The sequence below is a fragment of the Orbicella franksi genome, chromosome 5, assembly GCF_964199315.1.
Source record: "Orbicella franksi chromosome 5, jaOrbFran1.1, whole genome shotgun sequence".
NCBI classification, from domain to species: domain Eukaryota; kingdom Metazoa; phylum Cnidaria; class Anthozoa; order Scleractinia; family Merulinidae; genus Orbicella; species Orbicella franksi.
In genome coordinates, this window is record NC_138149.1 from 2,732,168 (window position 1) to 2,757,400 (window position 25,233).

The 25,233-nt window shown below is 40.6% G+C and overlaps 4 protein-coding genes across 6 annotated transcripts in view; 3 read left to right on the plus strand and 1 right to left on the minus strand.

Moving 5' to 3' along the window:
- LOC145486923 (polycystin family receptor for egg jelly-like) overlaps positions 1–25,233 on the plus strand; it is a 231,845-nt gene that overhangs the window by 204,544 nt on the left and 2,068 nt on the right. The window lies entirely within an intron of this gene.
- Positions 1–25,233, minus strand: part of LOC145486912 (uncharacterized) — a 142,515-nt gene that overhangs the window by 67,279 nt on the left and 50,003 nt on the right. The window contains exons 52-71 of one of the 2 annotated variants that reach the window (XM_081465620.1): positions 24,466–24,519; positions 23,626–23,679; positions 22,755–22,862; positions 20,418–20,471; positions 19,413–19,466; positions 18,753–18,806; positions 18,241–18,294; positions 17,944–17,997; positions 17,317–17,352; positions 16,678–16,695; positions 15,773–15,790; positions 15,002–15,037; positions 14,460–14,492; positions 14,011–14,070; positions 13,741–13,785; positions 13,063–13,198; positions 12,176–12,279; positions 11,105–11,167; positions 10,265–10,468; positions 8,850–9,495 (exon numbers count right to left, since the gene is read on the minus strand). In XM_081465620.1, coding sequence (XP_081321746.1) covers positions 9,340–9,495; positions 10,265–10,468; positions 11,105–11,167; positions 12,176–12,279; positions 13,063–13,198; positions 13,741–13,785; positions 14,011–14,070; positions 14,460–14,492; positions 15,002–15,037; positions 15,773–15,790; positions 16,678–16,695; positions 17,317–17,352; positions 17,944–17,997; positions 18,241–18,294; positions 18,753–18,806; positions 19,413–19,466; positions 20,418–20,471; positions 22,755–22,862; positions 23,626–23,679; positions 24,466–24,519 — 1,395 coding nt within the window. In that variant the 3' untranslated portion in view covers positions 8,850–9,339. Of the gene's footprint in view, positions 1–8,849; positions 9,496–10,264; positions 10,469–11,104; positions 11,168–12,175; positions 12,280–13,062; positions 13,199–13,740; positions 13,786–14,010; positions 14,071–14,459; positions 14,493–15,001; positions 15,038–15,772; positions 15,791–16,677; positions 16,696–17,316; positions 17,353–17,943; positions 17,998–18,240; positions 18,295–18,752; positions 18,807–19,412; positions 19,467–20,417; positions 20,472–22,754; positions 22,863–23,625; positions 23,680–24,465; positions 24,520–25,233 lie in introns of those variants that run through there. The other variant, XM_081465621.1, reaches the window with a different exon arrangement.
- Positions 25–5,457, plus strand: LOC145488049 (uncharacterized). Of its 2 annotated transcripts, XM_081466817.1 has the most exons (5): positions 25–1,068; positions 1,826–1,953; positions 3,154–3,264; positions 3,574–3,637; positions 4,580–5,457. In XM_081466817.1, exons 1-5 carry the CDS (start codon positions 1,026–1,028, stop codon positions 4,594–4,596), a joined length of 363 nt encoding a protein of 120 aa, XP_081322943.1. In that variant the 5' UTR covers positions 25–1,025; the 3' UTR covers positions 4,597–5,457. The 2 variants fall into 2 exon arrangements, with proteins under 2 accessions (XP_081322943.1, XP_081322942.1); XM_081466816.1 differs by lacking the exon at positions 4,580–5,457 and having other exon boundaries at positions 3,574–4,063.
- Positions 6,327–8,762, plus strand: LOC145486914 (two pore potassium channel protein sup-9-like). The gene is made up of 2 exons (XM_081465624.1): positions 6,327–6,683; positions 7,103–8,762. The coding sequence occupies exons 1-2, from the start codon at positions 6,389–6,391 to the stop codon at positions 7,720–7,722; spliced, it is 915 nt and encodes a 304-aa protein (XP_081321750.1). The 5' UTR covers positions 6,327–6,388; the 3' UTR covers positions 7,723–8,762.

The window sequence follows — 25,233 nt, forward strand, 5'->3', positions numbered from 1 at the left end:
CGTCCTGCAGCAGAGGTGTTTTGTTGTTGATCACAGCTGCCGAGTATTGCGTCATTGTGATGGTGAATTAAAAGAAGGCTGTTGGAAGTAATGTGAGCTTATTTTCCTTTAACATGATTGAGCCCCTCTCTCTCACTACCAACTGAATTCTGGAAGTCTTGGCTGGTCTTACAAGTGAGGTAAAGTAAAACCATTTAGCAGTCACTGACGAATATCTGCAGCGTGCTGAGGTGGGCCACCTGTTTCGTTTCCTCTGATTTTGAAAGAAACTGATAAAACATGGTCATCTTCGTGCGATAAAAGTCATCTCTATCGAAATCGTGCGCCAGAACGGAGAACCCCGATCTTTCTCATGTTTCACTAAAAATACTCTGATGCTGCTAAATTTGGACCACGTAGACAACCAATGAGAATACTTCTTTTCATCACGAGCCAGAATCTCGTGTAGTATCAGTGTGTATACCAGTTGATGCACGCAACATCAAAAACGAAAGAAATGACAGAGGCAAGTGCCTCGATTTGCCTGTTACTAGCTACGACCAGTTTTATCTTGCTGTCAGGTCACAAAGTGACACCGGGTGCGTCGATTGCCCACCACCTGTAACAATGAACACTCTTTTTGAAAAGTTGTAGTGTTTGCGTCTAGAAGAAAGCAAATATTGATTTGCAGGAGGATTGCTTTTGTCGTACCAGAAGCAAGCTAAATCTTTCAACACAGGGTTTCTCCCATTGCAGACAGAGCTTTGGGGCCCTTAATTCACGGACGGCCAACACAGAAAGAATGGAATCGGTGACGTTCTCTATTTGCGGTTTTGTTAGAGAGTAACTAATCACAGTGAGGTAAAGACGCAAATACCTGGATTGCTAGAAACCTGTTGTTCTCTCTAATTTCGTCACACGCTAGTAATTCGCCGAAACACTGTGAGTGACATCGACTCAGTACGTTCTTAATCCGGTTTATAGCAAATCTTAGTAGAGCGCTTGGCATACATGTTGTTCGACTGATTGCTTTTTACGACGAGACGATGTTGACGCATGTTGTTCTGGTTATTTCAGCGCTGTTTCTAGGTAAGAGATTTTGTTACTTGACGTCAGTTTCTCTTTTGTTGATATTCGTGTCTTCTTCCCGGTTTGTTTTGTCTCCACACATTTATTTTCCTCAATCCGCAAAATCTGTAACAATAAGATCTGTCCAGCCCTACCCTGACAGGTTTCGACCATAACCCAACCACTGCTACCATCTTCTTTTGCGCAAATACTACAATGCTTCTGAGGTAGCCCTAGGTAATATTTCCATTATGACAGCCCCCTTTCTAGCAAGCGCACCCCTTCAGTGCTGTATTTTTCATAACGCCCCTATTCCAACAGCTCCCCATTCCAGTAAGCGCCCCTTCCAATAAGCACCCCCGCATGCGAGACATTGACGTATAATAAACTGATTAGACGAGTAAATGATGTATACTAGATCTACTTTCTCATCTAAACGCAATATGAACATATTGAACATACTCGAATGGTGCTAATATTGAAAGAAGAAATACGAACCCTCCCATGAGTCCCGGACGCGAAATTGAATTGGTACCGTATTCAGGCATAAGGATTAAATAAAAACCTGATGTTATACAATTATGTTTATAATTGTGCTATTAATTTCAAATCGTCCTCGCGCTTCGCGCTCGTCCGATTTTAGAGCTACTCGTGTGATTAATAGGGCCCTGAATTGTGCTCCGACTCTATAAACTTATTATTAGATATTATTATACAAATGAAGAAACTCTATCGCATTTTTCATGTTAAATGGGTTTTTTTTTTCATCATTGTTCAGCAATTTTCGTTCGTTCTTCTCTGGGTGGTGTCCTTATTCAGCGTCGAGATGAATTTAAAGACGAGCAAAAACCACAGATCTGGTCAGGACGTACACCATGTTATGATAAAGATGGAAATGTGAAAGTTGTAAGTTTGATGCGCGGATTAAAGTGTAGGCCCTCTCAACTCTAACCAGATATATATGCAATGCAAAACTCGCCTATTGTGAAATGTTGATTAGTAAAAGTACTAAAATAATGTCGTCTACCAAATGATAAAACAGCATTCCACTTCTAGCCAATGGGCAGGCCCAATAGGTAAAGTCTGCATATGAGCCAAGGGGCCCATCAGGCCGGCCCTTATAATCGCCGGTTTCAGTAGCATGAAGCAACTAGGAGTAATTCTACTCTCCCTGGATGGGATGCTAGTCCATCGCAGGGTTACCCCCAGCATTAAGTTCGCCGGTACCCATTTATACACCTGGGTGGAGAGAGGCACTGTGAGAGTAAATTGTCCCGCCCAAGAACACAACGCAATGTCCCCGCGGCCAGGGCTCGAACCCGGACCACTCGATCCGGAGTCGAGCGCACTGACCCTGAGGCCACCGCGCCTCTCATGAGCAGGCCCAATAGGCGGAGATACATGGAAAAGAAAAGCTGAAAAGCAATGCAGGGGAAAGGGCTGGGCATCAGTCCTCCCCAGTCTGCTCGGCTCACTTTTTCTCGCCAATTTTGTTTTCGTAAATTTACGGTTCTCAGATGCACATGACCGCCGCTAAGTGTAATACGGTACTCCGTGTCTGAGCTACTTGTTGTCGTTGTTGAATGTTTATAGTGGTCGATGCGCTCAGCTTCAACTAGCTAGTTCTCGGGCATGCCACTTAAACTGAAAGAAAGAAAGATTTCAAATAAACATAATAGGCTTAAAAATTGACTGACCCAACTGGTGCGAGGATAGCCTGTGAACAGGCACTCTAGTCGAGGATGGGCCGAAGAGAAAGCCGGAAGAAAGAGGATAGAATACCCCCTCGGCCACTTCACTCTCAGCCAGCTCCTTCTCATCCCAGCCGCGGTCAGACCCATCCGACCGAAGCCTGTTTACAGGCTAGTGAGAGGCATGCCAGTTGGCAATTTACAAGCATGACCGAGGATTTGTACTGTGGTCTACCAAGAAACAACTCCTGCTTAGTGGTCACGGAGAGGGACTTGAACCCGCGTCCTCCGGATTTCAAGTCCGACACCCTAACCACTCGTCCACGCTGCCTCCACCTAGGGTTTTGATGTTTTTTTTTTTTTCAGTTTGTACTCAGTTTGTCGTGTGTGTGTGTTTTTTTTTTGTTGATCACAGATCAAGGACCCCCCTTGGTACACAGAAGATTGGTGTCATATGAGTATCTGTCTAGGGTTGTTCGTGCCTACCAAGTCCCTTTGTTTTACAAAAGGAGAATCATGTTCTGAAGTAAGTTTAACGCATTTCAAGTTCTTCACAGCTCTTAGATAACATCTGTTTCTCATTGACATTTCCATGTTTAGCTATGCATAAGGCTGCCTTGAGAATTAATTAGGAAACCTGATAATCACCCCAATGTGACGCGTTCGTATAAATGTAGACAAAAACCCTGAAGAGAACCTAGCAGGAGCTGAAATCAGTTGTGTATTGACATCTGGCCTTGATACTTCAGATCGAAGTCTTGGCTTAATACTGTGCGCTATTGGAACACGGCTGAAATGCTATTTTTTAGTTAAGGAGATTTTCGTTTTCTCTTAGGGTGAATACTTGGTGGTAGTTCCCAAGCCTTCCTCTCCGACAAACTGCTGCGAGTGTAAACCATGTAAGTTTAGCATTGAAAAATAAGCCCCCTTTTGGGGGCCGAAAAGCCGCCTTTTTGCTTAAAAGCTGGCGAAGATTGAAATAAACCATAAAATATGAAACAACGTATAAAAAGGCGTGGCCCGTGTTTCTGTCCACAATGAAGTCTTCTTACAACAGAATAGTTCGTGAAAAACAGTTGTGTGCTTACTTTCAATGTTCGAGCTCTGGGAGTTTAAATGTTATAGATAAATGGCCGGAACAGGTTTAATACGACAAAACTTGTGATTACGATAGTGTTCCTGTGGTGCGACTGGAGGAAGATGCGCCGAGTGGCATGGCCTCCGGCTTCAAACATCTCCCCTTTTATTGGAGCAAATATTGGCTAGCCTTCACTCTGTCCTCAGACCCAGCTCCCCATTTCCTGCGATTGACTCAGTCCTCACCCCCCCCCCCCCTCCCCCCGCCGCCCCTCGCTCCTCGTTTTGTGCACCCTAGGATTCGCCTGTGCCAATAGACAATATTCGTATTCCCGGTATTGGACTGAAACTAGCTTGCAACTGAGGCTAACGCGGAGAGTCATTTCCAGTGCAAATGACATCAATCTCTTTTTCATGATATTGACCCGCATGAGCCTCCATTGCAAGCTAGTTCCAGTCCAATACCGGGAACACGGACTGAATTAGACTGCATAGTGATTACTTGTCGATTTTCAAAGCACACTGACAACCTGACGAGTCAAAACAATCCAGTCAATGGGTCAACCTTACCAAAGAATTATTCTTAGATTATTTGCTTCATTACTTTTTTTTCTATACCTGTTATGATCTAACAAAATTTCGACTTACATAATACAAGAGAAGGCTCTTGAGAATATCTTGTATGAATGTCTTCTACAAGCCCCTTGAACTATGAAATAAATATAATAATTATTAATTAATTATTATTGGTCATTAAAACGCAGATGAGCCACTCAAATAGCAGCAAAGGAAGAAACCCGGTAATGAGGGTGAAGCTCCGTACGTGTGCTAAACAGCTACTGTCTTCTTGGGTCAGTGAAGTGGGTTGTTGTGTGAGGACAGCACATTTGCCGGGCTCCATAATGACACAGAAACGGAACTCTTGACAGAGCAAACTTCGTCAATAAAGTATTTATTATATACGTCATATAGGACACTGTTTTTTTTGCGGGACAGCGGGTAGTCCCGAGCGGGCAAAAGAGCCCTATCTTGCCCCCTTGGATAGCCAATCACAACGCAGGATTGTGACTATTGCATGTATCTGCTTGCATTGAGCACCGTGTTATGTCCCGCGGCAGTGGTGTTTTGTTGTTGATCAAATTTAAAGCTGCCGAGTATTGCGTCATTGTAATGTTCAATTGAAAGAAAGCTGTTGGAAGTAATGCGAACATACTTTGCTTCGTTATGATTAAGCGCCCTCTTTCTCACTACCAGCTGAAATTCTGGGAGGCTGAGCTATTGTAGCCATATATTAAAGTGAGGTAGAGTAAAACCATTTATTAGTCATTGGATAATATCTGCGGGGTGAGGTGGGCCACCTGCTTTTTTCCCTCTCGTTTTGAAAGAAAGAAAACAAGATCGTCTTCACGACATAAAAATCATCACGCTAGAGTTCTCTTTTGCTTCTTCAGTGACTTCGTTGACTTCGTTAAAAACAAGTCAGGACTCTTAGTGGATTGGAATAAATAAAATTTATATGTCACCGATTATCGTGGCTGCTCGTTAATTTGAATAAAAATGGTAACAGAAACAGCTGGAAATACATTATGAATAAAAGAAAATCACTCACAATGCCACTATACTCGTGCAAGAATATTTTAGTGCTAATATTATCTCCCCCGCGACAGTTGAAGGCATTAATTATGGATAGCTAGCTACTCAGCTGTGTGTGTACATGCTTAAAGCGACTTTCAAAACTGTCTTTTTAACACAGAGGAAAAAACTGAAGAGGTAACATGGTAATAATTTTGTGTAAAACAGTTGACAAGGCCGATTTGCGACTAAACCCATAAAGAAGCAGTGATAAAAGTAAGTCAGTATTCATAGCTATTTTTCTTCACGAATAATGTTGTAATTTTTTTAGTTTGTTCAGAAGATTGTCGCTCCTATTTTAGTCTGTCGACCTTGACATGCTGCTTCTGTCTCTTTTGAGGTTGTAGCCAGTTCGTGACTATTTATTAACCAAAGACATGGCGAAAGCCTCGGTAGAAACGACTTGCATATGCGCTGAATCGAGTCGAACGAAAGGAAAATCTTCTGTTTTATTAATACCGTGCCTGATATGTCGATATGAGGCATACAAATGTAAAACAATGATCCAAACGGCTCAACATCAATTCGTTTGCAAAACAACAAAAAAAATCCAAACGACTCAAGACTTTGATAAGACAGCTAAATGACCTTTTTAAAAAGCTCGTATGAAGGTGTTTCCGTTATTCTGGACGCTGTGTTTGTTGACATCTTGCATCAAAACTGCTGTAGTTTAATTTTCCTGCGCGTAATTTCACGGCTGCTTGAAATTAAAATAAACATTTCCCTTATTAATGTCTCCGTGAATGCAAAATAAGCCGCTTCGTAGCCAGTATAGGCTGGACGTAAGTTCAGATGCGTGCGCTCGTTTGTATCAAGAGGTGCCGCAGAAATTCCTCCAACATATTTTACATTTGTTTTCATTTGTTGCATGGTCTTTATTTTATCTACAGAACATGAAAGTTCCCTGACTGTGCGGTGGAACAAAGCTGACTGCCAGTTCTATGATGTATTCGCAGGGAAAAACCCTCGTTGTAAGAGCAATTTTCTTGATAGTTTACGGTTTCGTGGGCGCTGCAGTTTTCACACTTCTTGAAAAGCGAGAAGAAAGTAGCAAGACGACCTCGAATGGAATGTTAGAAGAACTGCGGAAGAACTTTACTAAACACCAAAACATATCAGAAGAAGAATTTAAATTCTTTACAATGGCCGTGTACAATGCAGTTCGTGTTGGGCTATCGGCGGACTGGACTTATTTTAGGGCAGTGGATTTCACCTACACAGCTCTTACTACTATTGGTTAGTGTTATCATTTCACACGTTGCCAAGAGAGGATGAAGAAAGAGTAAGAGAGTGAATCTTCCATATGGGCCTTATCACTTCCGGTCTGGGAAACATGATCTCAGTAAGGTCTGAAAACAACCAATCCTGTAACGCAGGATTTTGCTCACGTGCACAGCCTCGATTTTTCATCCTCCACGAAAACATATTCCTCTGGATGTTCTGGTACCGCCAAATTTGGACCATTTAGACTACCAAAGAAAATAATTCTTTTCATCACGGGCCGGAATCTCGTGTAGTATCAGTATGTACCACTTGATGCAAGCCTTTCATAACAACAGGTTGATCGACTCATCCTTCTCTTGTCTTCCCTAGTGTACATTTGTATATAATTGTGCCTGCTGACCTCAAACCTTCTCGTTTTTACTTTCTTGCAGGATACGGGCATTTAACGCCGGTCACCACATACGGGAAACTCTTCTGCATTGTCTTCTGCTTATTTGGAATTCCTGTATGTCTGCTGACCCTGAAAACCGCGGGAGAACTTATTTCAAGATTTTTGACATGTATGGTAACTCGTTTTGAGCGTAAAGTCCTCAAAAATAAAGATGTAAGGCATGTTGAGATAAAATGCACCCTGCTAGAATTGACTGTGATGGCTCTCTACCTCTCTACGTGTGCTGCTGTGCAAGTAATTTGGGAAAAATGGACATTTCTTGATGCGTTTTACGCCTGGTTCGTAGCATTCTCCACTATTGGGTTCGGAGATTATATTCCTTTTGATAGCGTTGTACCTAGACAAGACGAGCACGGAATTACGGCCGCCATTTTTCATGTTGTGGCAACTTTCCCAGCGCTGTTTGGTCTGGGTATCGTAGCCAGTGTGATGAATTCCCTTTTTGTAGTTTTTGACAAATACCGATTACCTACGGCTTCTTTTAACTGCCGATGTTCGCGAAGAAACAGGAAGCGAATCAGCAAAGACAAAGTAAAGCTAAGTTTTTCAAAAATGGATGCTGGAGACAATCGGTCACGTGGAAGATCTCACAGTGTATAGCCAAATAGACGGCTAGCAGTCTGTTTTTCTCTCAAAATCAGGGAGGCGAGACATTTTAGACTAGAAGGGATTGGGACGAGGCATGATGGGTGCGGCACTCACCCCAATCCCTTTTCGTCCGTACCGCTCTTTTGAGTTCGTGTTTACGGATAAATGATCGTCTGACGCTATGAGAAAAGACCGGCTGCCAGCATTCTAACAGCCGAAAACAGAACTCCACCCGCTGGAAGGGGTCAAAGGATAAAATCCAAGTGCTCTATGAGCAAAGCCGTGGATTTCCCAGTAAATGATGATTGACACGAGCTAACCTTTGCTTCTTTTCATAAAAAAAGTAGACAAAATAGGTCCGCATTGCGGACATCTGTAGCTTACGGGTTATTCTAGTTATATGAGTTGTAATACGCGCTAGTTGGCATTATTCGTTTACAACAGCATTTTTTTCCAAAAAATAATAAGGAAAACCAAGTGAATCGTTCCTTATTTTCTCAATTTCGCGTGACTTTTTGTGCATACTACATGACGTACAACAAAAGGGAAGCTTCCATTGCATGAATTGCATTGCTCCCGGATGGATTTACTCGTACTCGGTTTCCCAACATTTTTTTCTTGTTGCCTGAAGACGAAAGCTAGTCTGCTTTACGCGACTCCACGCCACTAGATCGAGTGCGCGGGTGTTTGAACGACAAATCACAATAGGCTGCGGATAAGATCGAAGTGACTCTGCTCGCAGGGTTGCTGCGAAAGATCTTCAGAGAAATCGAGGAATTTCACTTTTTTATGAATAATAGACACACAACATGTAAGCCATCGGATGCGATTTGATGTTTGTTTTGAAAATTTTGTTGGACATCAAGGGTGATACCATTTGTCAGGAGCAACTAATTTGAAAGTGAGGGTGCTTAAGTGCTGTTATAGAATTGCCGGTTATTATTTTGCTTTGCAGAGAGACTAAAACATGGAGAAATGAGCAACGGTTACACAGGCTAACCACTCCTTGAACACCCTCCAGTTTTTCTCTGTCGTGGAGAAAAAAAAAGCCCAATTCCCTTTGTCTTGTAATTTCAAGATCTCGGATGAAAGAGATGTTATCAATAAACATGCCTCAGAAACAAACAGCGCAAGGAACATTTCGATTTGGCACACTGTAATACAACATTTATAGACTAACACATAAAGAAATATTTCCGTATCTCACCGTTTATCAAAATAATTTACCTATTTTAAAGTTAACTTGGCTTGAACGCCATCTTCGCAATTTTGAAAGCTTATCCTGAAATAACAACTACATTTATTCTGCACTTGTTGAATCACCAGTCAAACCTTCATTGGTTACTCTTGGTTCGTTTCCGTGGCAATAACAGTAACAAAGTGCTCCCTTACATTTTAACTTAAGCCAAGAATGGCTGCTTGCCGTGTCATTAAAAATAATAAAGGGAACCTGCCTTACAAAACAGTCTCTATTTATGCGAGGCATGGCGAACACCAGAATCGCTCAGTTAAACTATAAGACGACCTTGGGGCCGTATACTTTCTACTAGATACTGAGTACGTTATTTAAGAATAGATCTTTCACACATGAAATTTACAAAAGCTACATTTTGCTGGCATTGTTCTTAGCTAGTACACGAAGCAGACAGGTCCCAACTGGATGGTGAATTTCTGTTCAAGAAGTTTGTCTCCAACATCATAAGCAGCAACATCTACTACAGGCAAAGCGTTCTGTTGTTTGGTGTCGATCTCAAGGACTGTCTGGTGCCAGGAACCATCTTTATTCTATAAAGACCAACAACGTAATTTAAGATAGAGGATAAAACCGAACGTTTTCCTAAGAAACTGTTGTAGTGAATCTGCGACAAAGTTAAACATTCAGAAAATTCTGTTACACTAGTAAGATTGGCAATCTTACTAAGTTAATCACAGTTTTTCTTAGATTACTTGCAAAACATTTCAGACGTTTGATTTTCAGACACTTTTTATCTCATTTGCGACAAGTTTCGGACGCTTTGCTGAAACATAACTTAAGTGAATTTACGCTTACAAAACACGAATTAGACGGAAACACCTGTGAAACATGTACTGCACCCTAAAGGGTTTACAGATACAACGACGAGAAAATAAAACAAATTTTATCAAGCCGTTACGTATCTCCAGCAGTGTGTCAAGTAGAGTTTGCCCCATAAAGGAAACTAAGGAACTTTGGACCAAATTAAAAGTTTTACACTGTACTGTGAATATTCCGCACGCTTAAAATTTCGGACGCTTAAATAAACGGTTTAAATTTTTTGTCCGAAATTTTTTTGCAAGTAATGTATAAAGGTTATCATCCCATATCCAACAAGCGCGAGTGGAATATAGAAAACTAAGCTAAAATGAAAATATAAACGCCCCCAAAAATTCATGCTTACGCTTACCATGTTTGTAAAACATGGTATAATGGCTCATAAGCCAAGATGGTTAAGCCAATTATTTATTAAAACACTTGAATCGCATTATCCAGTGACCAGTTTTTAATGATATTCCCTACTAGGCACTCACTACTCACATCGCAATTGTTGGTGATAACTTTAGGTTTTGTCTTCTCTGATGACGTTAGTTCCATTTCATTTTCTCCTTGTAGTTTAATAGTTCGGTCATTGTCTTCTTCCCAGGCCCGTGAGTTGTAGCAGTGGTAAGTTATGGTCTGAGTGGTACGCATGCTCAGTAACCTCATGAACCTCATCTGCACGGGATCCATGTTGTATTCAATCTGCAATGAAACAATTCATGAACTGTGTGTCTGAGTGTCTGAGCGCAATTGTTTTAAGGTTAAAGCTACTGACCATTGTAACGGTCATCCACAGGAAATAGGACAATAGCTGGAGTCTTTCCCTATGTAGTTAATATCGTTTCAGTGAAAAACTTAGGAAGCTAGACTCGAAACGTTTGTCCAGTCGAACGTCTTCTAAGAAAAAAAAAATTATTACAGACCCTCTCTAATACGGACACATCTCCATAAGGGACAGTTGTTTACCAAAAAAAATCTATCACACAGACCCAATCTAATACGAACACATCTCATAAGGGGCAGTACCCTTGGCTCCAGCAAAATAATTTATATTCTCTATGAAAAATTTCTATAATACAGACCCTCTATAATACGGACTCATCTTTGGGACAGTTCTCTACTAGAGAAAACCTTAATACGGACTCGCTCTAGTACAGAGGCCTCTCTGTTTAACCCAGTCAGTTCTTTTGGTCCCGTAGTCCCGGCAAAATGCCCATAAACCTCCTACATAATATGAACCCGGAAAAATGCCGCTAGATTCTCAAAAAAAAAAAAAAAACGACGATTGAGAGGAATGCGTGGCGAGCCACAAGAGTGTAATTACAAAATGCTACTCACCAGCTTTACATCTGGGTGAACTTCACTGATCCATTGTTGAGATTGTGCATTATCAATTGTGATCTGTGTTGAATGAAAAGTTAAGCGTTCTCTAACAATACTTAAAGAGAAAAAAAGTCACCCAATGATGTTCAAGAGACGCGCTAGTGTAAGACGAGTTTAAGGCTTATTTAAACGTACCGAGTTATCGGCCCGATTTGTTGGGCCAAATATATCGGGATGCAAATCGGCAATGCCGAAATACACTTGCCTCAGGTCGACAAGTCGGCCCGATTTGGAGAAATCTGTAGCAGCTGCATTGATATTTAAGCGTCGGGCCAGTTGATGCATAAAACATTTTATACCGTGCCATAGAAAATACAGCCAATCAGAATACAGGAAAACCGTTGTATATTCGACGATATTTCACCCAACCTTCCCATCATGCGCCACGTGTACGTCCTACTGATTGTGTTGTCCACTGTATTTTATATGGCATGGTATAATATAGTTATACAACGTTCTCTCGTGGTACACCAAAAAATATTCCCCTATTCCCTTGTATTTTCTTGGTATACACAATCGTGGCTCGTGTGTATACCGATAAAATTCAAGGGACTCGTAGGATATTCCACGGTATACCACGAGAGAACGTTGCGTAACTAGGAGATATCTGAATAACAAATAATAACAATAAAAATTACTTATATCGCGCCTTTTAACACGCAATGATCAAAGGCGCATCACATCATGAATTCCGAAAATTATATCAAATTTTTAAGAGCTAGTTTAAAAAGGTACGTTTTGAGTAAGGATTTAAACTGTTGAACTATGTTCGATTTCCTTAACGAGATGGGTAAGGCATTCCACAACGTGGGAGCAGCAAGAGAAAAAGATCTGTCTATAAAAGATATCAACATCTTCCCACGAGGGAAATCAAGTAGTAATCCATCACTGTACACAAACTTAAATAATATAAGCAATATGCTAGCATAAGACATTATGCTTCGGGATTTATCGCGCCCGACACTGAATCTAACCGATAAATCGTTTACGTATAAATCGTTTTATGGACCCTCAAGACAAACTTACGTTTTCTTTCTTTGGATGAACGCAAGCCCTCTTGTTCTCAAAGTCGCAGTATATGTACTCCGCATCGCTGCTGCAGCCCTCATTGGGGTCAATCCAGTAATAGCCTATATGTCAAAAAATAGCGCCACTCAGCAGTCAAAATCGTATTTTTACAAAACATTCTCGCGCGCTCGTTGGCTAATTTTCATATGAGCGGACAGACACATGAATATATAATTTATGCGATGTTGTCATAGTGAAAAAACAAATCGACGCCAGTTTTTCATTCGTTTGTCCTGTTATTGACAATAAATTTCATCATAACATTGTCAAAGTAGTCTGCGGATCCACAGCTACTTTGTCAATGTTATGTCCAAATTCAAGATCACTAACAGGACAGACGCATGAAAAACTGACGTCAATTTGTTAACAGTCCTGCGAGTTTTCGAACGCGGGCGAGTGGCCTATATAACAGTGACTTGCTAAAGGACACAGTCAAAGAAAAATTGGAACAAAAATTCTACTATTTGCAACGATTTACAGCAACAAACACGTTGCAGACAAGTGTTATAAACTTACACGACAAGTCGATTGCTATAAAAAGGTCTTGGGACCCGTCCACACCAAACCGGATAAATATCAAAACGATGTTTTCACTCTGAAAAAGCATCAAATGTTTTCCGTCCACACTACGCCGGAGAAATTTGAAAACGCAACAATCACCGGTCATTTTGGATTCGCGTTTGAGGAAACTTGGGTAGGGAAATTTGAAAAGCTCAGATTTCAAAATGTTTTCCAACCACGCTAAAACGCAAAGCCGGCGTTTTCAAATTCTTCCGGTTTGAAGAGCGTTTTTGAAAAGCTCCGTTTTCGTGATGTGGCAGGAGTCTAAAGCATCACAAACTTACCACTCTCTACAGTACTGTTACTGTCTAACTGCAGATCTCTGCAGGAGCGGGCGGGATGATATTTGCTGCCTTTTTGCCGCCTGTAGTTGACCCTCTGATTTTCGTAGCCATCAAGGATCTTTTTCACCACAGGACTCTACAAACAAATCAAGATAAAATCTCAACTTGATGAAGGTCGACAGGAAGTCATAACGTCAAATATCAAAATATTTATTAATGGCTGTTGGGTTGAACAAGGGATTTTTTTTGTGTAAATTAAAGTATCAGTGTAGCTGCAGACAAGAATGGAAAACACAAGTTACAGCATACCACAAAGGTCCGTTAAGAATTCAGCCTATATTTGTTCGAAATGCTTTTTTGGTTGGCTTGTGCTTGGGGAAGGGAGAGAGGTGTCATTATCCAGGCAAATTTTGCGTTTAATAAACGCTTTTGAGCTTGAATTTGAAAAACATGCCGCGTTTGAAAAAAAAAGGGTCCACGGGAGAATGCCACATGTCTTAGCAAAGAAAACGATGTATAAAGCAAGTTCTACCGACTTAAAATGAGCATCATAAATCATAATTCTCTAGGCAGTCTGCGATAACATAAAGTACAAAACAATTAATTCTTATCACCAGTCTGCTTAAAAATGTATTGATATTGAAAGGAGAAATTATAAGTTGATCTCTCGTGAATTACCTCCAAATCAGGAGTGTCTTTCTTGTTCTTCTGATAAGCAGTCCTCTGCATAAATAAACATATGAATTATTAAATAAACCAGCAAACAAATCTGTGACGCTAATAGGTCCGCCAAGCGTACATATAAATGATCCTTAGAAGCTGTCACGCAATGTGCTTGTCATGCAATCGCCGTTGTGATGAAGGCACAAAAACGACTGAGAAGGACGGCACAAGTGCTTCCTCTGCAATTGGTTGGTATCAATCCATGAAAACAAGAAGCCTCCTTACCTTTGTGCTGGAATACAGTCGATAGTTCGGCGGGGGTCCTTTATCACCAGATCCTGCAGTCTACAGAATAGAAATAGAGTTAGATGCTCGTTAATTCTCCTGCATACCTAATGGGGCCATTCGATACGCTTCGAGAATCATGACACGTGTTTGGTCGAGTTATGGTTCCCAAGGGGTCTCGTTTTCATATGTTTACTTAACACAGAAGTAGGTCATAACAATGGCCAAAACGAGCAAAGCCTAAATTGCAAGATTATACTGTTAAAGAAAACATCTAAATTCTTGACCATTATTATTGCCGTCTATCGAGACTCAATTGTTGAAATGTTCTTTGAGTTAGTCCCAGCTGGTATTTTAGAAGCGCTACCTCCATCTGCCTTCCACCTTTGCTAAATCTGAAGACTTGTTAAGACCTGTTATGCAAACTTAGAGCAACTTAGAATACTTACCAGTGAACTAACAAGGTAACTGCCTGGAGGACCCTAAACGACAAAGAAAATAAACAATGAAAATCAAACAACACAATCAAACGTGTAACAACATCGCTGCCCTCCCTGGGAAGTATAATGGGCCATCACAGGCTACCCAGCGTGTTTTCCAGGTTGCCGTTATATAATTTGCCGCTATGTACATAAACACATATTCATCACTTCGTGGGTGTAAACAGAATTCTCAGTAGCTTCACAGCTCAATGATGTGCCGCTTTGCACCCATGACTTGAAATACTGCTTTATATTGAATTGCGATCAGGTTTCCTTTGCAACTACTCAAGCTGCTACACAAACGTGATAGAATATATAAAGTATTTCCCTATGATAAGACAAGAAAACAGTACCTAGACTACAACTTTTGACCGCAAGTCTAAGACAGTAACCATTGGGACGCCTTAGCTTGCCTGCAGGCTAAACATATCACTGTTTTTTTTTAAGGGTGTGAGATGAACTGTAACATTCTGCGTTACAAAAGGTGGGAAACATAAAAGAAATCATACCTGTGGGCCGGGCATGCCGGGAGGGCCTGGGTCTCCCTAAAAAAAAAAAGAACAAAACCAGTGTACGAATTAGTAGCTAAGCAGGGCTTGTCACAGCACGCGTCTTAACAGAAAATTATAAGTTTCAAAAGCGCGCAAGTTTCGTAAATTGGATCATTTTCTGCAATTTTCTGTGGGTCCAGTCAGCCAAAGAGTCAACAAAGGAGCACGCGCAGTTTACTGGCACATTGTTGGTTTTATGCAGTCCATTTTAAAACCTGATTTGTAATGCCTAGTTCTTTCAGTGGTACGCGCCTCCGCGGAATCATGGGGCCACGCGTTTTCAACGTTCGCCATCTTGGACTTGTTTTGATGAGTGTAGTTACCAAGATTCCCTGCAGGCGCGTCTCATACAATGCAGATGGATCTGGGCATTGGCCAAGACAAGAAAAACAACCTAAAGAAGCTACGTCACGGTTTACGCATCTTGAAAAGTTCAGCCCAAATTTTTCAAGTTCGTCGTTTGCAATCCGTATCAATCTTCTCCATCCTTAACCATCCTTGTTCCTTTACGATTCATTATTATCTCTCAAATGTTTCTCTATCTTAGTAAACTATCAGTTTCAGGTTTCCTTCAATTTAAAGCGAAGTTTGTACGTGGCAAAAACAAAAATAACAACACGACAAAAAACAAAACGTTTGTCGAGAAGCGAGCCACTGTACAGTGGTACTCTTCTTAACAGTAACAGTGACGCCATCTCGGCCACAAAAATCAAACTTCGCGTTTATTACCTCCATTCCGTCGACGCCCTGAGAATAAAAAAGAAGAAGAAGAAGACAATAGTTAGTCTGCAGTTTTCCCTTCTTTAAAGGGTCGGGTGATGTCAGTGCTCTCCCACAACTGTTTCTAAATTTTAACCCTAGCATATCTGTATGTCGTGAGTTAGACGATAGATAAACTACACGTTACTACGGGTAGGTTGATTTGGGAAAATAAGTACTGCTGCGGCAAGAAAAACTAATCCGACACTGATCCACGTTTGCTTGCTCTATTTATTAGCTAGTTGTAAGTAAAACGAATGTGTACATTTGTAATGTCAGTAGTATAGAGTGCGCATTTTCAGCCTCTTAAAGTACTAGTCAAGTACTAGTCAAAATGTAGGCCGTGAATAATTCATTAATAATTCATAAAGAAAAAACAAAAGAAAGTAATGTTTAATGAGTGTCTTTATATCTGATATAGACACGGCTAAGCTTTTCATTCAATTTTTTAGACCAAAATAACCATTAGCGCAGTGTGCAGTTTCATTTAAGTGTTGATTTATATGTAAAAGACTCTGAGTGGTCGCTTACAAGAGCTTAAAAACAAAGGAAAAGTCTAGTTGGGTAATCCCAAAAGTAGTCGAGGTCGCTTACGGGAGCTTTTCATTACAAAGTTGGAGTCACAGTTCAACCGGGGTTTCACAAAGGTGGTCGTAACTACAGCTGATCGCTTACATGATTGGTCGCAAGGAGAGCTTCGACTGTATTTAATAAAAGTATACAAAAAACCGATCAGTGTATTTCAAGAATTTGTAACACAGACGTATTTCTTTGTCTCCGCGGATAAAAGCGACAGCTGGAAATACGTGTGCGTTCGCAGGTTACTAAACCTCGAATGAGAGACTAAACTACAACATTCCATTGCGCCATCTTACCGTTGGTCCACGTTCACCCTATATAGGAACAAAGAAAAAAAAACACTAAGTACTAACAGAAGCTTATAGACTGCTTATGAAATTAAATTTCCTTACGTTAAGATTTTACGTGCGTCTTTTAAGGCGTCAGAAATGTGTAAGGCATTGCACACCGTCAAATTAAGAACAAAACGCATATATCGGTTAAAAAATAAAATGTGTTCACATCAAATATGCAGCTAGGAGGTAGAACAAGAATTTGGCGAGACGTCTTTCTCTTTCGTAATAGCTCAATGCCATTTTAGTGATACTTCGAAATTTTTTCTGTCATTGTATATTTCTTCTTCTAAAACAATGCACGTCAGCAACGCTGTTATACAGATAATTTTCCTTACAACTTTTCTGGCAATTTTGTGGCGCAATGGGGAGACAAAATGCACAGGACGTTGCCTCGTGTACCACAAGCAAGTTTTTCGTTGCGAAAAGTAGAACTTGATTCTATTTTAAACAACTCTCGCTACAACGAGAACGTTGCGTTCAAAGGATGTTACACCACGTAATGTTTCGTGCTACTTGCGTCGCAACTTTACGAGGCACAAGGAAAATTGCTCAGTGTATCAGCGCCTTTGTACATACATGACAAGAAACAAATCGACTTACCGGTGTACCAGGAGTACCCTGGGGGCCCACTGAACCCTGGAGAAAAGAGAGACAATTGTTACAAGTTTTGTTATAAATCCTCATATTCAATGGCATACATCTATCCCAATGATAGATCTGACAATAAAAACATTGTCTCTTAGGGTGCTCACTGCTCGCCATATATCCGGCCTGGCGGTATAACAAAACCCAGTACCAGCTGATAGTTTTAGTACATAGAGAATGAATGATAATCCGAGAATGTTCATAATTGTGTGGAAATTCAGACAACAATTGGCAAAACTAGAAGTTATATTTTGGTAAGAACTTTACCATCAACAGACCAGGATATGCAGACAAGGTAAGTAAAGTAAAAGCTTTATTAATGTATCAATGTATTTAGTTTTCACAACTAATTGGGGACACAAAAAAAAAAAGAAAAAAAGAAAGAAAGAAAAAAATTAAAATTATTTACAAATAAGGTAGGTCTTAAATACGGTGTTAAATAACAATGAAGAGACGAAACAAAAATAAATAATCATAAAAAAAGCAAAGTTCTCTGTTGGATTTCTCTATAACATGACTGGTTTTCACGGTTCGGAAGTCTGGTAACCACTTGCCATTATTGCATGTACAATTTAGAATTACCTCATCTCCGGGATCTCCCTGTGGGCCCAACATGCCTTGCGCCCCCGGAGAGCCCTGTAAAAATGCACCATGGGATATCACGGTTAGTACAATCAGTTTTGATCACCTTTGGTTGAGAGTTGTCTTTATATGGAGAATGTCCGCACACAAAATGAAGGAAACACGAAAACATTTGATATGTTCTGATATGCTGTAAAACACGGTCTTTCGTGTATGATATATTTTCAACTCATATTTCGATGTTTTGAATGTGATGAAACACCGTCTGTCGTTTGTGTTCAATTTACACTCACTCACCGGTGGGCCCGGAGGACCGTCAGTTCCATTATTTCCAGAGTCACCTTCCTCACCCTAAAAAAAATTGATGAAAATGGCGGCTAATTTAATCTCCCAATTCTAGACGTCTTTCCTATACCGTCTACAGGCTACTTAACTAGATTGAAGGTAATGTGTTCGATTCCTTCTGGGAGAACTCGGAAAGTAACAACTATGTATTTATCATGTTTCCACCAAGCCTAATATACGTCATCATTTTTTCCACAAGAAGTTTGACGTAAAACGTAAAGCCAAAGAAACTTTATATATATACGGTTGTGGTTAAGGCTAGATTACCGGGCTGCGTAAACGAGTCTGGGCCACACTGTCTTCTTAATGTGGATTCTCCTTACCGATTGCCATAAAAATCTTTCAGGTTAGTGCTGATAATTTAGTGCCACATCTCCACCATATACCCAAGTTAAAGATTTTGCTATTCTCATAACCTATTTATTCCCCCCCCCCCCCCCAGAAACTAGAAGGTTTATATTCACCTCTAATCCAGGAATACCCATCTTTCCGGGCTTTCCAGTGTAACCACCATCTCCCTGTTGATGTACCGTTTAAGACATGAATCAAACAGACAAAGTGACAAAGAGAATTATTCTTTACTTCCCTTGAAACGTATCATTCTCGTTTCACCAATATAACCCGAATCTTAACTCGTCCATTCTGGATCATCTAATGCTATGTTCACACTTGGTGCCTGAGTAAGATGCCAGAGTACAATTCTCGCTGAGCACTAGTGTGAACACACCTTTTTTCCAAATATTCATACCAGAATTCGGGCACAGTGCTCGTGCTTGGGCACAAGGTCTCGACCTTGTACTCGGGCACTAAATGGTACTTAGGTCAAAAGCAAAGCATGATAATCATAAATGGCAGGGAGATTATTTCTTTTGGTGAAATTTCTGACCCGTGTGGGGTGCACAAGTCCACGCTGCTTGTATAATCTATTTTTTGTTGTTTCCCGAAGGACAAAGCAACATCTTCCGCTTTTAACCCATCCTTAAAAAAGAGAAATATTTACTTTCAAGTATCTGGCTCGGCAACTACAAACACCACTCGTATTTTGCGAGCGCGATTTAAGACCTGGTCAAAGCGAACTACGGAACTTCTATTGCAATACTGTTTATGTTGTGTAGAGTACTGACCGATTCTCCTGTTTGCCCAAGATCTCCTACATCTCCGTCTTCGCCAGGAATACCCTGGATGCGAATAACAAAGTAAATAATAGCGCTATTTGCATGACCACGAGTGCTTATCATTAAACGAAGACGGTAACCCCCCAGAAATTTCGCATGGAACACAAATAAGCCAGTAACTTTACAAGTATAGATACAAAAATATATTAGTCAACGAGTTCTGAAGATCAAAATTCTCCTAACATGTTCAATAGGAAGGCAGACCTTTCCGAAATGAATTTCTTTCAAAGAAGAAATTTCCTCGAGGTTGTCAAACCTCGGCAAAATCCTTCTCCCAGTTGGTGAACTTGCCAGGTGCCTTAATGAATCCCCTGCTTCTATAATTGCTTTCTCTCAGTTTAAGTGGCATGCCTGAGAACTAGCTAGTCGTAGCTAAGCGCATCAATCACTATAAACATTCAACATTTAACATTTTTTTCAAACAGTAAGATCATTAAAAGGGGCTAGGTCAGTGCAATTAATGTTAGGAAATTCTAAAGCTGATGAGCTGGTCACAGAATTGACTGAAATACCACAATAGCGACCTAAAGCTATAGAAAAACTCAAAAGAAAAAGTGAAAACTCAAAAAGGGAAATGGGTAGGCAAAATTGAAAAAAGCAACTTGAAAAACGCCGGGTCGACGTTTTTCAAGTTTATCTCAATTTGTATAAAAGTGCGATTGACAATGCTCAGATATCAACCTTCTTTGCTATGTGGCCGTGATTTTACCCAGAAAAGACTGTTACCCCGCCAATTTCAAGTTTAATTAGGGCTCGTAACGAACGAAAATAAACAGAATTAGCTAAATCATCGTGACCTAACTCATTAATGACCTTACCAATTTACCAAACCAGTTGTGAGAATTTGGCATAACGTATCATCACCCAACTGATGATTTTCTTAATTCCCATGACCAATGTATTGACTGTCTAAGAAGATATGAGATATCGAGATATATGAGATATCACACTTACAAAAGGTCCCTGAGGTCCCAGTTTTCCTACTTCGCCATCGCTACCAGGGTCGCCCTGAAAGAAAGACATAATATATAGATTTAGCTAAGCCTAAAACCGGAGCTTCTATTACAATGAGTTAACCTGGCTTTGAGACTTCGATCCATTCGAAAACCAGTACCTGGTCAGCGGCAAACTTAAAAAAACACGTGACCTAAATTAGCTCTAAACCCGAGCCCCCGAAATGGTCACGTGATAGTGGTAAGCGAATACTTTGTTTTGGCAGATGCCAATTGACCATAACACGGATGTCCAATATCAAATATGTACGCGGTAAACTTCACTTATTAGGGACTTTAAGCAGCGGGGACGCGGACGGCGACGGGAACGCCAAAACCTGTGAAAGGGCTGGGGAGAGAACGCGGTTATGTCGAGAATTCACAAACATTAAGCAGCACCGTCGGAAACCGCGGTTTCCTCACTGTCAAGCTTATTGACATTATCGATATTCGTCCTCTGTTTATCAAGATGAACTAGGATCACTTCATTGAAAGAAGTTCGCAATCAGCTCTTGATAATCCACGATGAAGGTGTGTTAAACGATCACGAACTTCTACTCTTGTACGATTTAAACCGGTCGAATGATCTCGACCAACCTTATGATTCCTTTCCTGATTTTAACTTCGATGGTTTGAAGACGACGAGTGCCGGTCCGAATTTCGCTTCCACAAACGCAACTTGCCCCTTCTCGCTGAGTTGTACAATGAAGTAAACGAACTTATTATCAGCAGATGTTTAATCAGACTGGCGCGACAAATCAGTGTGCCGACTGATAAAGATCTAAGTAAACCACTGATCTTACGACTGAAAATCGAAACAGCTACGCAAGTTTTAATGGTGTCTACCCTTTTAATTGTGTTAGAATTTCACCATAATGAGCCATTTGACATTTGAGTACTTCTCGAAAGGAAAAATTTCGATTGAAATTCGTGTAAGTTGTCTTTATTTACATTAGCGTTCAAAAAGATATTTCACGGTACTCACATGTTCGCCGACTGGCTTGAGTTCGCTTCAGATTTCTCGACTTTTCTTTAAAATGAAATATCTCACATGACAAGAGAAAACAAGCATTAAAGTTCCTCGAAATTAGTAACACGGGTTATTTAGCGTTGACACAGAAGAGGAAACGAAAGCAAAAACCCACGTTTTCAGACAACGCGAAATGAGCTTCACTCACATCGGGCCCGAACGCAGAACGTCAACTTGTTTCCCGCCAGTCATGCGCAGTGGACCTTTTGGCTTTTCCCTGATCTTGTGGCGTTCCCGTCGCCGTCCGCGTTGTCTTTGCTTAAAGTCCCTATTTAGAGCCCAATACCGACTAAATTTTGCCAAGCCATTTCTTAAATGTTAGAAATACGTTTCATGAATTGGTAACCCTGCCTAATTTTAAACGCAACGAGGCTAACGGTCCAAATTCAAAAACACCAAATTTAGTTTCCAAACTTCTTAAAAGAAGTCACAAAACATGGAATTTCCGCTCAAAGGGTTTCATTCACAGACCTGACAGTTTGAACTATAGAAGTGAATATATGAAACATCATATGTTTGAACTGCGGAGAAAGATATGAAGACAAGATTGATCATCGCAGTTATACACACAACTTAAGCAGTTGTGAAATTAAAGCCTGAAAAAAAATTCTAAAACTATCTCGTAAACCAGTTTGAAAAAAAGTTTGAAAAGAAAGAAAAAAAAAGTTCGAAGTTATGAACTATCTCGTACAGGATAATAAAGTTCTCAACACAACCTCATGAAGGTACGGCTCGGTACTTTTCATTTGACCGTTTCATCCATGACCCACACTAACTGAAGACCCACAATATTTGCGTAATTTTCTATTCAGAGAGTGAATGGTCAATCCTTAAGCCATTTGAAATCTGCTGCCACCAATGTCAAGCGACGAGCAGAAAAACTCGATGAACAATGCTGAACAAGGAGTTGATTCTTAGGAAGTGCTCCTCCAACAATAACGCTGTCTCCCTTTGGCTTATTGGCATAATGTTAACAATAGAAGACTTTCAATAACCAGTTGATAACTTGCTTCGTCAACCGCAAGAAAAGTTGCCATTCTGGGAGATCCTAGCTTTGGCTTATTCTTTCGGTTGTCGTCAACGGAGTAAGAAAGGCGAAAATATTTATGGATGGCATCATTGAAGCTCTTAATGATGCCCCTTTCTCTAAACGGAAGGTAACTAACAGTATCACTAGTCCCTCTTGATGTGATGCTAGTTCAAAGCAGTTTACTCTTTCAAAATTCATTGATCAGGTTTTGTTGGTTCGTGTTCAGTTGTATTCCTTACCTCTTCGCCAGTTAATCCAGCTTCGCCCGGGTCACCGGAAGGCCCAACCAATCCTACGGGTCCCCCTACCCCATCAGTTCCCGGAGAGCCTCGCTCGCCCTGGTCCCCCTACAAGAAATGACACACCACAACAAACAGTTAAACATGATGGTATATAAAATGACTGACTGGACAACTAAACGCCGCTACAAACAAGTTAAATTTGATGGTAAATAACAAGGCTGACTAGATGCTAAACGCCACAGCAAACAGATTAAACTTGATGGCAAATAACATGGCTGACTGGAATGCTAAACGCCATGAATGTGGAGAAACCAATGGTGAAACGATAAAAACGATGATCCAGGATTCACGTGATATAAGGAGCTGATAACTAGGGGAGTGTACCTATCATACTGCCTTGCAAAAACACTGTCCCATTAATGATACTTCAACTCTGGTAGTTATCATTGGACTTACAAAGGTGAAGAGATTGTGTAACTCGCACAGATAAATTTCAGTCGCAACTCCCCTTACGGTCACTTAGCGCAAAATTTAAGTGGACAAAAACTCGAGGTCCTAAGGATGTTTGCTCACGGGAGGTCCGATTGTAACTGAATGTGATGTTATAGTATTCTTCTGACGATGCGTCTCTGTGTATGCAGTGTTTTGGATCAGAAAGGTATTTCCACCAATGAGTTTCAAGTGATTTTTATTACCTGATGTAAAATGCAATCCAGATACAACTCTAACCCTCTTAGAGTGATATGGTTAAGTCGGTGTAAATCATGATTTACACTGGGTGTTTTTATCTATGAGCTCTGCGATGCGTAAAATAAGTTTTACGTCATTCACGGTGGCTGTGTTTAATTATGACAATGTATCTTCTTACTTCATCTCCAGTTACTCCTGGCTCGCCATCGTCTCCATTTGAACCGTCAGGACCCTAATTTATGACAAAAAAGTTGTAATGTATATTAAAAACACACACACTTTTAGCATGCTCACGAGCGACGTATCCACATATTGACTGACAATCAAGTAGATATCTGATTCTCTCTTACTATAGTGATAGATGAAGTGTACACAAATGTATACTACATATATATGGCTGGATTTATGAAAACCGTGACAATACTTTGCACCAAATCATTCATATACACTTTGATTTCACGACTCCTAAAGGCCTTAAAATCATTCCAAGCGATGAAAACAATAGAGAGAGAATAGCAAGAAAAGGAAGATAGGAAAGTGGGGAAAAAAGGCTGATCTTCCTTTTAATTTTTATATCGTCCACTTTAGAGGAAAAAATCCTTGAGCAGGACGCCGACGCGATTTCTTTAACACTGTTTTCATAAGTTATACTACATTTTCTCGTGGTATACCATGCAATATCCATGCCACAGACAATACAGTAACCACTTCATTTTCAATGGCTATTAACTCGCTTCCTATTATCTACGATCTCGACAACATTCCTAAACCTCTGTTTCTCCTGCGTTTTCGACCTCAAAATTGAAGTCGAGGAAAAAATTTGGTTCTAAACTGGCCCAAACAATAGCTGAAAGAAACTGGAAATGGGGCCGTTTTCTAAATTTAGGAAGGAATAAGTTCGCAGCGCACGATGGGAAGGTTGGGTGTAACACCGTACAATAAACAATGGCTTTCCTGTATTCTGATTGGCTCTATTTCTATAGCGTGATACCAGTAAAAGGTAATACAGGGCACTCACAGGTTGTCCTTTCAGTCCATCTACTCCAGGTTTTCCAGGCGCACCTTGGTAGCCCTGTTTACGAAATTGGAAAAATTTAAAAAAAAAACAGAACCGATCTATCTTCTAACATTCATGGTCTGCTTACCAAGTTGCAACCTCGTTCCCAGGGCTTCGCCTTTCAATTTCAAGGGAAAAGCCCTGCGAACTAGTTTGACGAAGATGTGAAAATCAACAGCCGTTTCCACTCCAGAGACGGACATATTGTTTGAACGGAAATGTCGTCTGCGATAGACAAGTCATCTTGGTGTGAACACGGAATGAACAAAGTTTTGGTCGTAAAAAGTCGCTTATATTTGTCCATCAATTTGTCCGTCTCCTATGACCATTTTTCAAATTTCCTCAAAACATTGTCAAAGTAGTCTGTGGATCCACTTGGCTATCGTCTCGTGGATCCACAGCTCCTTTGACAATGTTATGACGAAATTGATGAGCAATAACAGGACAGACGCATGAAAAACTGACGTCAATTTGCTACATGGCGGGCGGAAAGATGGCGGCGAAAGCCATCTTTTCTAAAAGCAAGGTAACCAAGCCTGTTAGTGCCAGACCCCCTGCTTTTAAATCGTCTGTTTGTTCGTGGAGATAAGAATTTACGATGACCAACACAAGATGAGTTGTCCGTCTTGAACGCGTCAGACGAACAAATCGTCCGACGACTTGTCGGTCTTCCGGTGTGAAAATGGCCAATAATTGTTCAAAATCATTACGAGGAACTCAGGTAGTCTA

Coding starts and splice junctions, on each gene's coding strand:
- LOC145488049 (XM_081466816.1), top strand. CDS start 1,026: ATGTTGACGCATGTTGTTCTGGTTATTTCAGCGCTGTTTCTAG. Junction 1,069..1,825: donor TATTTCAGCGCTGTTTCTAG/GTAAGAGATTTT, acceptor ATCATTGTTCAG/CAATTTTCGTTCGTTCTTCT. Junction 3,265..3,573: donor AAGGAGAATCATGTTCTGAA/GTAAGTTTAACG, acceptor GTTTTCTCTTAG/GGTGAATACTTGGTGGTAGT.
- LOC145486914 (XM_081465624.1), top strand. CDS start 6,389: ATGATGTATTCGCAGGGAAAAACCCTCGTTGTAAGAGCAATTTTCTTG. Junction 6,684..7,102: donor CACAGCTCTTACTACTATTG/GTTAGTGTTATC, acceptor ACTTTCTTGCAG/GATACGGGCATTTAACGCCG.